Source organism: Coregonus clupeaformis, chromosome 8 (genome assembly GCF_020615455.1).
Source record: "Coregonus clupeaformis isolate EN_2021a chromosome 8, ASM2061545v1, whole genome shotgun sequence".
Taxonomy (NCBI): domain Eukaryota; kingdom Metazoa; phylum Chordata; class Actinopteri; order Salmoniformes; family Salmonidae; genus Coregonus; species Coregonus clupeaformis.
The window spans coordinates 36,274,408-36,288,013 of record NC_059199.1 but is presented as its reverse complement, the minus strand read 5'-3'; the positions used below and the strand labels follow the sequence as shown (position 1 = coordinate 36,288,013).

At 44.5% G+C, this 13,606-nt stretch overlaps 1 protein-coding gene across 2 annotated transcripts; it reads left to right on the top strand.

The window, feature by feature from the left end:
• The first annotated feature begins 336 nt into the window (after positions 1-336).
• LOC121571956 (CMP-N-acetylneuraminate-beta-galactosamide-alpha-2,3-sialyltransferase 1) lies at positions 337-13,205 on the top strand. 2 transcript variants are annotated; one of them, XM_041883762.2, is made up of 7 exons: positions 337-547; positions 3,684-4,229; positions 6,197-6,390; positions 10,264-10,443; positions 11,258-11,303; positions 11,513-11,632; positions 12,659-13,205. In XM_041883762.2, the coding sequence occupies exons 2-7, from the start codon at positions 3,879-3,881 to the stop codon at positions 12,830-12,832; spliced, it is 1,065 nt and encodes a 354-aa protein (XP_041739696.1). In that variant the 5' UTR covers positions 337-547; positions 3,684-3,878; the 3' UTR covers positions 12,833-13,205. The 2 variants fall into 2 exon arrangements, with proteins under 2 accessions (XP_041739696.1, XP_041739695.1); XM_041883761.2 differs by having other exon boundaries at positions 338-547; positions 6,194-6,390.
• The last annotated feature ends 401 nt before the right edge of the window (positions 13,206-13,606 follow it).

The following is a 13,606-nucleotide window of genomic DNA, read 5'->3' as shown; positions in this document are numbered from 1 at the left end:
GGTTAAGTGCCTTGCTCAAGGGCAGATCGACAGATTTTTCACCTAGTCGGCTCGGAGATTAGAACCAGCGACTTTTCGGTTACTGGCACAACGCTCTTAACCACTAAGCTACCTGTCGCCCCGTACACAGTTTCGTGGTAGCCCTTGACAAATACACCTCATTCAACTCATTGAGGGCTTGATGATTAGTTGACAAGTTGAAAAATGTGTACGGTTGGAGGTATTCGAGAACCAGGAAACACTGTATTACGCAATGCTCTTGAGTAATTTCTAAACAATGGCCAATGCAAAGTAAGCAGGCGTTTGCATGTTATTTTCCAAAGACTGAAAACGGTGCTCAAATATTACGGGATAGAGTTAGCCATCACATGAACGTCACTGTAAAAACGTAATAGGCGTAGCGGCCTGAGTAGATGTCATTCTTAAAAGCTGTAATTCGGCACTTTCACATCCGTTACTCGTTCATGCAGTTCCTCTGAACACCTACTGTGCTGTTGGACTCAAACAAGCATTTCAACGGGCGTTTAAAAAACAGCACCTGAACCAGGTCAGTAATTTGATTATCTGTCTGAACTGTATTAGCCCTGGTGTGATCGGAGAGTGAGTGAGTCTGAGAAACACACTTTTTTAAATAAAATAAAGGTTGGCAACCACTGATCCCTGTTAGCGGTGACTAGAGTAACGCTCCCTGTATTTCAATGATTTTTCAAACGACCTCCACTACAGCACTGGCCGTATGTATAATGCGTCTCAGAGTATCTTCACTGTTGGGTTGAAAGGCCTGACAATCACATTCTGATAGGTCATTTACACAGAAGAATACATAGAAGACAAACATTAAGAAAATAATAATAATCAAGAACGGGTGGCACTAAAGACAACAGTGGATTATAGACAGGGTTGGGAAGGTTACTTTCTAAATGTAATCCGTTAGTTACTAGTTACCTGTCCAAAATTAATCAGTAACACTTTTGGATTGCCCAAACTCATTCACATAATCTGAATACATTGTTACTTTTAGGTTACTCTCCCCTTAAAAGGGATTAGAAAAATACAAAAATGAATTACTAATTGAACCACATCTATTGCAAGATAAATCAATGTAAGAGTTTACGTAGCTGGCCTTAAATGGATGTTGCATTTTACTTTATGGGTTATAACCCATTGCTTTCTACTTCAATACATATAATAAAACGAGTGGGCTATATATTTACAGAAAAAACTGTCAGATTTCCAATTAATTAAATACCCCTTGATCTTCAAAAATAGGACTTGAAAATATAGTCATTGTTAATACCTTAACCCCAAAAATACTCTGTTTTTTGTCATGGAGGAATGATTGGGCTCATTGCTTCAACACATGGTTGAAAAATAACTACTGCTGTCATGGAATGGCATTCTTTGAGCACTACCGAAAAATGCTATTTGCATGAGGTGAAAAATGAGTCAAGTAGGAGTGTTAGTTCACAACATTTACGAAAGGCAATATTTATTTATTTTTATTTACCTGGGAGGAACTCCCTCAACTTTTGGTTAACTGTGTTGCAACTGTCACCTATTGATGAAAGAAATAATTGTTTTTTTTATATTTGAAGTTGACAAACGCTGGCTCATTCACAATATGCTGCGTATGTGTAGAGCGCTCATGTGGCACAGGGTGGTTCTACCTGTGAATTAAACTAACCCGTGATATTATGTTCTGTGGTTTAAATCGGGTTAAAGTGACAAATAAACTGTGTGCATTGAAGGTTAACGTCAGTCTGATGAAAATAACATTTATTTTTGCCCGGTGGGAAAAGACTGACTACCACTCTCTAAAATGAGACGTGTTCTCTACTCCTCTCCCAAAGATTAATCGGAAACATCCATGTTATCCTATGTCCAAGGCTGAGTGCGTTTCCATTATAGTCCGCTACTTTTGACCAGGGCCCATAGTAGTGCACCGTAAGGAATTGGGAGCTATTTGGGATTCATGCCTAGATAACTTGTTTGGGAGTCCACCATCTTGTTTGATCTAAAAGCTTTAACTTTGGGAAATGCTTACTATTCCTAAAAAAGGGATTCAAGAACTCATCTCTGCAGAAGTTTGAGAGCTGAAATTGCTCACAGGAAGCAGGAGAGAAAAAACAATCCCTCCGAACACAACCCAGAGCACTTTTCTGTTGCACCATCATGTAAAGTTAATGACTTGTATAAACCCCCAGATTAGAGAGGAAAACCTATAACTCCTCAGCCCTCACAAGCTTTCCATCCCTCTCTCTCCTGCTCCTGCTCACTCTCTTATTTCTTTTTTTTTCTCTCTTGCTCCCTCCCCCTGTTTTAGCATACAGCCTGTCATCTACAGTACCTGGCCTTATGTCTCCCAGGGCTCCCTGAGTTTAATAAACCACCTCACATTAGTGTCCATACACACCTAACACACACGCTCTCACATACACACACCACACACTCTTTCTCTCTCACTCAAACACACACACCTGTCAAGTTGCCTTCCCAAAATGACAACCTACCACATGTTCAAAATAAACATCTAATGGAAGTTCAAATGAGAAGTCACACATTTTAGATGTTGGATTATACCCATATGTCCTACAAAGACTTATGACTCAGAGTAGCAGTAGCACGATAGGCCTACTGTTTACACCTTACAGGTGATGTGGATATGTGCTGAGGCCGGCAGTTCAGATGTGATTATGAGAGGGTGATGTTTTTCTCAGATTAACCCGTTGTCACGATCGTTATGAGAAGCGGACCAAGGCGCAGCGTGATAGGCGTACATACTTTTATTAAGTGTACACAACACGAACAAAAACAACAAAACGATACGTGAAGTCCTAGGTAATACAACAAACCATACGGAACAAGATCCCACAATAAACTAGCGAACACAGGCTGCCTAAGTATGGTCCCCAATCAGAGACAACGAGCCACAGCTGTCTCTGATTGGGAACCACCCTGGCCAACATAGAAATAAACGATCTAGAACAAAACCCATAGAAAACTAAACATAACAAGTCCACACCCCTCAACATTTAAGAGTCCCCAGAGCCAGGGCGTGACACCCGTCCACAGAATGATCACGATCCCTCCCACACAGCCGCAGACATTCCTCCATTTGCCCACCATCCTCTTCTTCATCTCTCCCAGACACCCTTCACCACCCCTGCTCCTCCGTCTCCCTGAAGGGCAGACCCAGGGTTTCCTTGTAGATTCCTCATTTTAAAAAAAACACCCTCAGCCTCTGTTCTCTGTGTCCCTTTGTATTGGAGATCTGCACTAAATTGATATGCCACAGATTAATGAGCAAAAATGTGAAGTTAGTATGTTTTTGTGCTAACCCCTTATTTGATCACCTTGGCCTATAATTTGACGAGAGATTTCTGTGTGGAATGTGGCCATAGACTTGCCTTGGCTGAATGTGAACAATACTGTGAAATGTTCTGTGTTTCTGTGCATTTAACAGTAAACCCAGCCTTGCTGCTGGATAGTGGAGCTCTGATGTCCTTTTATGTGGAAGTAGATCCCAGGAGGTCTTCCGGCTTCTCTGTTTTCAGTATAAAGCTAGAGTTGGTTCTGGGAATACATAAAGTTGAAGGGATTCTTTTTTTTTTTTATCACATATGATCGTTAATTTACCCAGCAGTGTGTATTTGTTTTAAATGTCTTGTTTGTTTGCTGTCTAGGTGGATGATTGACTGGACAGACAGTGAATGCTAGACACACCAGTCACTGACGTCACACTGTCAACAGCAGAAGAGCAGATGGATGTAGTTACCTGGACGTCGTTAAATTGACAGGAACATCCTGGATTGTGTACCACAGTGGAATTAGCAGACAAGTAATGGACATACACAAGGATTCCTCATCTATGGATTTCAATGGAGGGGTTTTTGTTTTTCCCTTCCCAGAAAACTGAATTTTTAGTCTACCACTACACCATGTCTCTATCGATGCAGAGGAAGTTCAGGGCATTTACTGTGTTAGTATGCATTGTAATTTTCACCACGTTCCTCTTCAGTTACTCCTTGAGAGATCCCTCCCTGTACTTCTTCAAATATGCCATCCACAAGTCGGACAGCTTCTTCTCTAGTGGCCAGTGTGGCTGTCGACAGTGTATGACAGAGCTGGAGGATGACCCCTGGTTCATAGAGCGGTTCAACCGGTCGGTTCCCCCTCTGATGTCTAGGAAGAACAGCCTGCTGACTGACGACACATACCACTGGTGGCAGGTGAGATGTTACCATTGCAAGGGTTGGGCTTGTGCTAGGGTTAGGGTTGAACTGGGATGTGGACTTGAAGCTAGGGTTAGGGTTGTTCTTGGGTTAGGGTTGAACCGGGATGTGGACATGAAGCTAGGGTTATGTTTAGGGTTGAGGCAAGAGTTAGGGTTGAACCGGGATGTGGACATGAAGATAGTGTTAGGGTTGAGGTTAGGGTTGAACCGGGATGTGGAAATGAAGCTAGGGTTGAGGTTAGGGTTGTACTGGGATGTGGACATGAAGCAAGGGTTACAGTTTGGATTAGTCCACTCTCTGATGACCTGGGGGGACAGTCTGCTGACTGATGACACGTACAGGTGATGGCAGGTGAGATGTTCTGAGACTTACAGGTGAATAATCACAGAGGTGAGTTTGGTTCCGTCACATCAGGCAAACCATCCTAATGATAATCAGGACAAGGAAGAAAACGATGTGTCCGTGACGAGGTTATTAATGGTACTGTACATACCAACATCCATAAACATTGTTTTCTTAACAATACCATCTTCTAGTCAGCTATGCTTTATTAAGAGGTGGCTAAGATTGCACCAGAAAGAACTAAGTGACTACTGAATGAATACCTTTCAACACTGCTAGAAAAGTCTAGATCCAATAAACGGGGGAAAAAGCTTCCATTCCCTGTTGCTCAGTATTTCAGAGACATTCTATTTTTTAACCTAATCTGTAGCCATATTGACAATTATAGTTTATTTGAAATTAATTTGCTTAGGCATTAATCATGTAAACATTATTTTGTTTATTGTGGCATTGCCCCAGTGAGATTCAAACCTATGATCTTCTGCTGTCTATCCATGGAATGAATCCACTGCTCCACGAAAGCTGATAAGTTTAGTCTATTCAAACAGACTCTATTTCAAAGGAAACAAGCACTCATTAAGATCCGATTAGTGGGCACAGCCAACACACCTGAACACACTTAAAGGGATACCTCAGGATTTTGTCTACTTCCCCAGAGTCAGATGAACTAGTGGATACCATTTTTATGTGTCTGTGTCCAGTAGGGCGACAGGTAGCCTAGCGGTTAAGAGCGTTGGGCCATTAACCGATAGGTCGCTGGCTCAAATCTCAGAGCCAACTAGGTAAAAAATCTGTTGATGTGCCCTTGAGCAAGGCACTTAACCCTAATAGCTCCTGTAAGTTGATCTGGATAAGAGCATCTACTAAAATACGTTTTGAGAGCCAATACTAACTAGTGTTAGCGCAATGACTGGAAGTCTATGGGTATCTGCTAGCAGAATTCCAGTCATTGCGCTAACACATGTTAGCAATTGTGCTAGTTAGCAACTTCCTTCAAAATGCACGCATATGTAAAAATGCTATCCATGAGTTCATCTGACTCTGGAGAAGCAGATAAAGGGCCTCATTGCCAAAATCTCAAAGTATCCCTTAAACAGGATTGTTTTTATGATGCTGAGAACAGAATATGTTTTTAAATAACATTCTTAGAACATTACTAATGTTTTCTTGTGGTTTTTATGGAGTTTTATTGAACATGACATTAAATAGAACATTTTTACATTTTAGTCATTTAGCAGACGCTCTTATCCAGAGCGACTTACAGTTAGTGAGTGCAAACATTTGTTTAAACAATTTTTTTTTTCATACGATGAGGAACCCTACAGAAAACATTATGCTGAAATACTGGAATTCCCACAGAAGAACGCTGTTAATGTTTTCTGATCGTTCTGAGAACGAGTTTAAATAGAACCATGAGGAAACGTTATGGGAAGGTTGTATGCAAAATAACCATAGGACAACCATGCTCTCACCAAGCACTAAGAAACATATGGTTCTCAGAATGTTGTGCTAACTGGGCTGTCTCTGCTGTGTGTCTACCTCTTCTGTCTCTGCTCTGGGTGAGTGAGTGGTTGAAGACAGAGATAAAGGATTTGACTGTTTCCTTCTCTCTCCAGCAGTTGCAGAAAGAGGAGGACCCAGCCAACTTCAGTGAGGTGGTGGAGAAGTTGTTCCAGGTCATCCCTGATGATGACGACCTCTACATGGACGCGGGGCCTGAGCGCTGTAGGACCTGTGCTGTGGTGGGGAACTCTGGGAACCTGAAGGGCTCCCGCTACGGACCCCTCATCGACTCCAGTGATGTCATCATCAGGTGACTGAGCAAGCTTGTTTTTTGTTTTGAGTCACACCTCAGAGTATTATATTAGGAATGGAACTGCAAAGCCAGATACGGTTTTGTTCTGTATAGCATTCATTCCTGACCAAGATCTAAGCTTTGATGTTATTTGCAAATGCAACCATTGTAATCCAGTTTCTTGATTCCCACCCCCACCTTTTGATAAGATTACACCTGAGCCAGTATACAAAGCGTTTTATAGCCTACAATTATCATAACAATACATCATGAAAGTGCAAGTTTGTTCAATCGAGGTGTTTGTATAGGCTATGAATATCATCTCACTTGTTGAATTATATTGTGATCTGATCGTGGTATGAGGTACATGTAGGTGTCGATGCCCCATTTGGTTTGATGTTGTCACGATCGTTAGAGTGAGTGGACCAAGGCGCAGCGTGATGAGCAAACATACTTATATTTATTAAATGAAAACACGATAAACAACAAACGATAACGAAACATGAAGTCCTTGGCTACAACATAAACCATACGGAACAAGATCCCACAACTACTGTGGGAAAACAGCCTGTTTAAATGTGGTTCCCAATCAGAGACAACCAGCAACAGCTGACTCTCGTTGCCTCTGATTGGGAACCACTCTGGCCAACATAGAAACAGAACAACTAGAATATAAACATAGAACAAAAACACATAGAATATACACACCCTGGCTCAACCTATAGAGTCCCCAGAGCCAGGGTGTGACAGTACCCCCCCCTAAAGGCGCGGACTGCGACCGCGCCTAAACATAAACAAACCAGGGGAGGGCTGGGTGGGCATTCCTCCTCGGAGGCGGTTCCGGCTCCGGGCTTGACCACCACCTTCCAATAATCCCCCCGTAGCGCCCCTGGTCCGGTCTGGCCCCGCTGGCTGGAGCTGGACTGGACATCGTAGGAGCGGATTGCTTCAGCTCCGGTGTGGAGCAGCTGACCGGTACCTGACCAGGCACCGGTGACCCAGGCACGGGTTGTGCCGGACTGACGACGCACACCCCTGGCTTGGTGCGTGGAGCAGAAACGGGCCGGACCGGGCTGACGATGCGCACCCCTGGCTTGGTGCGTGGAGCAGCAACGGGCCGGACCGGGCTGACGATGCGCACCCCTGGCTTGGTGCGTGGAGCAGGAACGGGCCGGACCGGGCTGACGATGCGCACCCCTGGCTTGGTGCGTGGAGCAGGAACGGGCCGGACCGGGCTGACGATGCGCACCCCTGGCTTGGTGCGTGGAGCAGGAACGGGCCGGACCGGGCTGACGACTCGCACCCCTGGCTTGGTGCGTGGAGCAGGAATAGTCCGGGCCGGGCTGGCGACGCGCACCGTAGGCTTGGTGCGAGTGGCAGGAACAGGCCGGGCCGGGCTGGCGACGCGCACCGTAGGCTTGGTGCGAGTGGCAGGAACAGGCCGGGCCGGGCTGGCGACGCGCACCGTAGGCTTGGTGCGAGTGGCAGGAACAGGCCGGGCCGGGCTGGCGACGCGCACCGTAGGCTTGGTGCGAGTGGCAGGAACAGGCCGGGCCGGGCTGGCGCCGCGCACCATTAGCTTGGTGCGGGGAGCAGGAACAGGCCGGGCTGGGCTGGCGACGCGCACCGTAGGCTTGGTGCGAGGAGCAGGAACAGGCCGGGCCGGGCTGGCGACGCGCACCGTAGGCTTGGTGCGAGTGGCAGGAACAGGCCGGGCCGGGCTGGCGACGCGCACCGTAGGCTTGGTGCGAGTGGCAGGAACAGGCCGGGCCGGCGAAGCGCACCGTAGGCTTGGTGCGAGTGGCAGGAACAGGCCGGGCCGACAAAGCCTATTCCCCCTCAGGAGACTGAAAAGATTTGGCATGGGTCCTCAGATCATCAAAAAATTCTACAGCTGCACCATCGAGAGCATCCTGACTGGTTGCATCACTGCCTGGTATGGCAACTGTTTGGCCTCCGACCGCAAGGCACTACAGAGGGTAGTGCGTACGGCCCAGTACATCACTGGGGCCAAGCTTCCTGCCATCCAGGACCTCTATACCAGGCGGTGTCAGAGGAAGGCCCTCAAAATTGTCAAAGACTCCAGCCACCCTAGTCATAGACTGTTCTCTCTGCTACCGCACGGCAAGCGGTACCGGAGTGCCAAGTCTAGGTCCAAAAGACTTCTCAACAGCTTCTACCCCCAAGCCATAAGACTCCTGAACAGCTAATCATGCCTACCCGGACTATTTGCACTGCCCCCCCACCCCATCATCACGCTGCTGCTACTCTGTTAATTATTTATGCATAGTCACTTTAACTCTACCCACATGTACATATTACTTCAACTACCTCAACTAGCCGGTGCCCCCGCACATTGACTCTGCACCGGTACCCCCCTGTATATATAGCCTCCCTACTGTTATTTTATTTTACTTCTGCTCTTTTTTTCTCAACATTTTTTGTTGTTGTTTTATTTTACTTTTTTATTAAAAATAAATGCACTGTTGGTTAAGGGCTGTAAGTAAGCATTTCACTGTAATGTCTACACCTGTTGTATTCGGCGCATGTGGCCAATAACATTTGATTTGATTTGATTTGAGGTAGGGGTATGAACCTTTTCAGTTTATTTACCAACTTCCAACCAGTCCCTCCCAAGATTTCTCTAGGATTTTATGTGATATTTGCAGGAAAAAATGCTTGGTTTTGCAGCAGCAATTCTGCAATTTTACATGGCAATATGCAACGGTTTTGTCTAACTTGTTGCGAAAATGCGCTGATGAGGAAAAAGTTTGTTTACGTGTGGCTTGATTGAACCACATGTGGTAAATGTGCAGTGGTTGGTCAAAATTGCGAGCCCTCTGTATTACGGTGATGGGTCAGTTTTATGCGATAACTGCAATGATTTGACTGTTTTATACTGAAATAGCGCAGTGATTGGTAAAATGTGCAATCCCTCGCATAATATGCAGGGAATTGTTGATTTTTGCTAAACATTTTGCGATTGCAGAATCACGGAATCCTGGAGGGACTCACAGCAAGGCTCAGATCAACTTGGCAGTGTCAACATAGCTGCTTTAGTTTATAAAAGTTTTACTTTATAAAAGTCAACTTTCCTATACCCCCATATCACACACTCAAACTCAAAACAACCTGTGTAGGCTACAATTAATTGGGTAGACAGAGGTCTCAAATATCACTTTCATTTGTATCCCCTGTAGCTTTAGAATCGCGGCAAAGTTGGTTCCTGTTTCAGTCACTTCTTTGGCCACGTTCGTGTGGGTTAACCAAAAACACCCTAATAATTGGTTGACAAATGGTGCGTCCCACAATGCAGGTGATGGCTGCATGGTGCAGTTGGTGAGAAGCCACTTAATCAAAAACTGCATGACCTTTGATCACGTGGTTTTTGTAAAGTTCATGCAGTCGACATGCAAGTCCAGCTTTAGATTTGATTTCTGCACTGTGTTTTCAGTGAGGAACCAGACCAACTATCAACGTGTAAATGAGGAGGAAAGTCCTTGGCTGAAATGGATTATACTGCTCATCCCACACTCACTTAACACACACACACACACACACACACAAAGGGAGAGATATCCTCTCTGCAGAACTAACTACATTAATTGAACAGGAAGAATCACAGCTACAGCTTTCCCCTCAATGCACTCACTGTTACTGGGACACACATGAACTGTATGATCATGTGGAGAAGCAGGAATTCCACATAGACTACCACATGATTCCTCACCACGTTCACATTCCAAATGAAATCAATTTAATTTCGATACAAATTCAAGTTTTGTACCTCCAGGTATTACACCCTCAACAAAGCAGCTATGTTAGTATGTGAAAGTAGTATCATCCATACGTTATATTGCAGAATACATAACCGTAACCCTGCTCCTCCAGAATGAACAATGCTCCTACCTCTGGCTTTGAGAAGGATGTTGGGAGCCGGACTACGCATCACGTCATGTACCCAGAGAGTGCCATAGATCTGGACAATACCACCATCCTCCTGCTCATCCCCTTCAAGACTCTGGACCTGCAGTGGATCATCAGTGCCTTGACCACCGGCTCCATCGAAAAGTGAGTGACCAATAACCATGCACTACACATTCATCAAGTTCACATAAAAAAGTATGTAATTACACTTTAGCAAACCTTCAATACAAACTGTAGTTAACGCCTGTGGAATTGTTTGCAATGACTGGAAAGATGAAAGTATAAACAACGTTCTCATCACCGTGAGGTCCGGAATCATTTATCCTTTATGCGGTGTAAACATTCTTTGTAAAAGTGAACCCAATGCCTCCTTCAGTGCTGTTTGCCATAACCACAAGTATTCACGTGTTGGCACGTACTGCTCTACACCTCTTCCAGCTCTACAATGTCGACGTTCTCAAGCTCTGTGTTAGACAATTATCACACAGGCAACCGAGGACAGACTGTTTTTATTTGTATTTTATGCACTTCACTCAGCGATCCCGTTCTGTGAGCATGTGTGGCCTACCACTTCGCGGCTGAGCCTTTGTTGCTCCTAGATGTTTCCACTTCATAATAACAGCACTTACAGTTGACCAGGGCAGCTCTAGCAGGGCAGAAATTTGACAAACTGACTTGTTGGAAAGGTGGCATCCTATGATGGTGCCACGTTGAACGTCACTGAGCTCTTCAGTAAGGCCGTTCTACTACCAATGTGGTTGAAAATAGCCAAATCCACTAATTTGAAGGGTTGTCCACATACTTTTGTTTGTATATGTGTGTGTATATGTGTGTGTGTGTGTGTGTGTGTGTGTGTGTGTGTATGTGTGTGTGTGTGTATATATATATATATATATATATATATATATATATATATATATATATATATAATACTTATTATGCATTTTGTTTTTTGCAGAACGTACATTCCTGTACCGTCCAGGATTAAGGCAAACAAGAACAGGGTGAGTGAACCTTTGGCTCCGTCCGTAATGCCACCCTATAGTGGAGCATTACTTTTGACCAAAGCCCTATGGGTCGATCTGCTTTCGTTTACCTTACCTGGAGACAAAGTAATGCAGAAATAGAAGAACGATTGATTGGTTGGTTGATACCATTCAAATGTAATTATTTCAACTTCTCACAAGGTCAAAGCTGTTGTTATGTTTTGCAGGTGTTGGTATACAGCCCAACCTTCTTTAAATATGTCTATGACACATGGCTGGAGAGTCATGGCCGATATCCCTCCACTGGCTTCCTCAGCCTATTGTTTGCTGTGCACATCTGCGATAAGGTGAGTCCATCCACCTTCACAAGCTTCCATTTGTCTGTCTGCCAAAGTTCTATACACCATGAGCCTGACTGCAAAGCATGCGTTGAGTTTGCGCTGAGGTCTTAGAGTTTAAAGCTGTAAAAAGTGTCCCAAAAAATGTTAACTGCCGATGGAAGTGAAGTCACCGTCGGCGAAATGGCCACACGCTGGGCAGCACTGCATTAGCTACCCACCACTTAGCTCACGCAGCAACGCTGCTCTACAAACAAACACATTTTGGGCGGGAAAGAGGGGCAGAGCGCTGAGTGCAATTGCCATGTCCTAGGCAGAAGCCATTAGCCCAAACAAAGAGAAACTTGTTTCAAAGTTGATACATGTGCCTCCAGGTATACTTATGTGGGTGAGTGAACTTATTTTAATGAAATGTATTTAATATTTAATACATGATTTTCAGAAAGTGTGTTCTGTTATACTTTTACATGAAACAACTTTTAATGTTAAGACTTCAGGAAATAGGTTAAATGCTATGTTTAATAAAAATGCAGCCATGGTTGCCTCGGTTGTCAACAGCCTCTTTTTAATGTAGAAAAACAGGAATCTCTACAGATGGCTTTGGGGGGAGGGGCAACTGCACCTGTCTTTGATCTAGACACACTGGAACACTGCCAATGCCCTATAGTTGTTACATAGAGCGCGGCCGAGTCAGTTAGAAGCACAAAGACTTTCTAGTAACTGTGTATACTGACATCTAGAGTTAGAGCATTGCCCTTATCAATAGGCCTATGTTTTTGTACGTTTCAAGAAAAAAATATCCACAAATAGATAAATTAGATCTACAAAATCAAATGTAAGTGTCAGAGGACCAGAACACCATAGCAACACATCAATCAGTACAACAACATTCCACCTCATCATTTCTGTGGCACATGGCATTATCTGGGTCAAAGCACATAGGTGCATCGTGCACCAAACCAGTTTGAGGAGGCACTGATGGCCAAATCCAGGGTGGATGAGTATCTCTTCATAATGGTGTATTGTATCATTTAGGTGAATGTCTACGGGTTCGGAGGGGACCAGTACGGGAACTGGCACCACTACTGGGAAAATAATGACCAGGGAGGCGCATTCCGCGAAACTGGGGTGCATGATGCGGACTATGAGTACAATGCCACCCTGCTTCTGGCTGACAAACACAAGATCAGTATTTTCAAAGGCTTATGATATTGGGAGATGTCACTGGCCTGAGACCATCAAGCCTCATGAACATAAATCCTGTCAACTCAGAGGTTACCCACTGGGGATAAACTGGTTGAATTAAAGTTGTTTCAATGTAATTTGTCAATGTATTGTGATGTGGAATGAATGTGTAAAATGTAGTGGATTTGCAAAAAGCAATTTACATAAACTGTTTCAACCGGGATTATGTGATTGTAACCAATTTTCAACATAAAGAAAAAGCTTGTATAAAATGTTACATTTGTACCCTTTGAAACAATGTCAGATCTTTAATGTCAGACCCCCCCAATTGTCACGCCCTGGCTCTAGGGACTCTTTTAAGTTGAGCCAGGGTGTGTAGAGTTTATGTTTTGTGCTCGTTGTGTCTAGTCTAGTTTTTGTATATCTATGTTGGCCAGAGTGGTTCTCAATCAGAGGCAACGAGTATCAGCTGTTGCTGGTTGTCTCTGATTGGGAACCATATTTAGTCAGGTGGTTTTCCCACAGTGTTTGTGGGATCTTGTTCCTGTGTAGGTTTGTGTTTTGCACCTTTGGACGTCACGTATCGATTTGTTGTTTTTGTTCGTGTAATTGTTATTTAATAAATATGTTCACCTTCCACGCTGCGCCTTGGTCCTCTGTATCCGACGATCGTGACAGAAGATCCCACCAATACAGGACCAAGCAGCGTGCCCAGGCAGGAGAGGGGAAGCGGCGCCAACCGGGCAGTCGTCGGACAGGCGAGGGGCACTGTCATGTGAATTTCTATCTCTAATTCAA

Coding starts and splice junctions, on each gene's coding strand:
- LOC121571956 (XM_041883761.2), top strand. CDS start 3,879: ATGGAGGGGTTTTTGTTTTTCCCTTCCCAGAAAACTGAATTTTTAGTC. Junction 10,444..11,257: donor ACCACCGGCTCCATCGAAAA/GTGAGTGACCAA, acceptor TGTTTTTTGCAG/AACGTACATTCCTGTACCGT. Junction 11,304..11,512: donor TTAAGGCAAACAAGAACAGG/GTGAGTGAACCT, acceptor TATGTTTTGCAG/GTGTTGGTATACAGCCCAAC.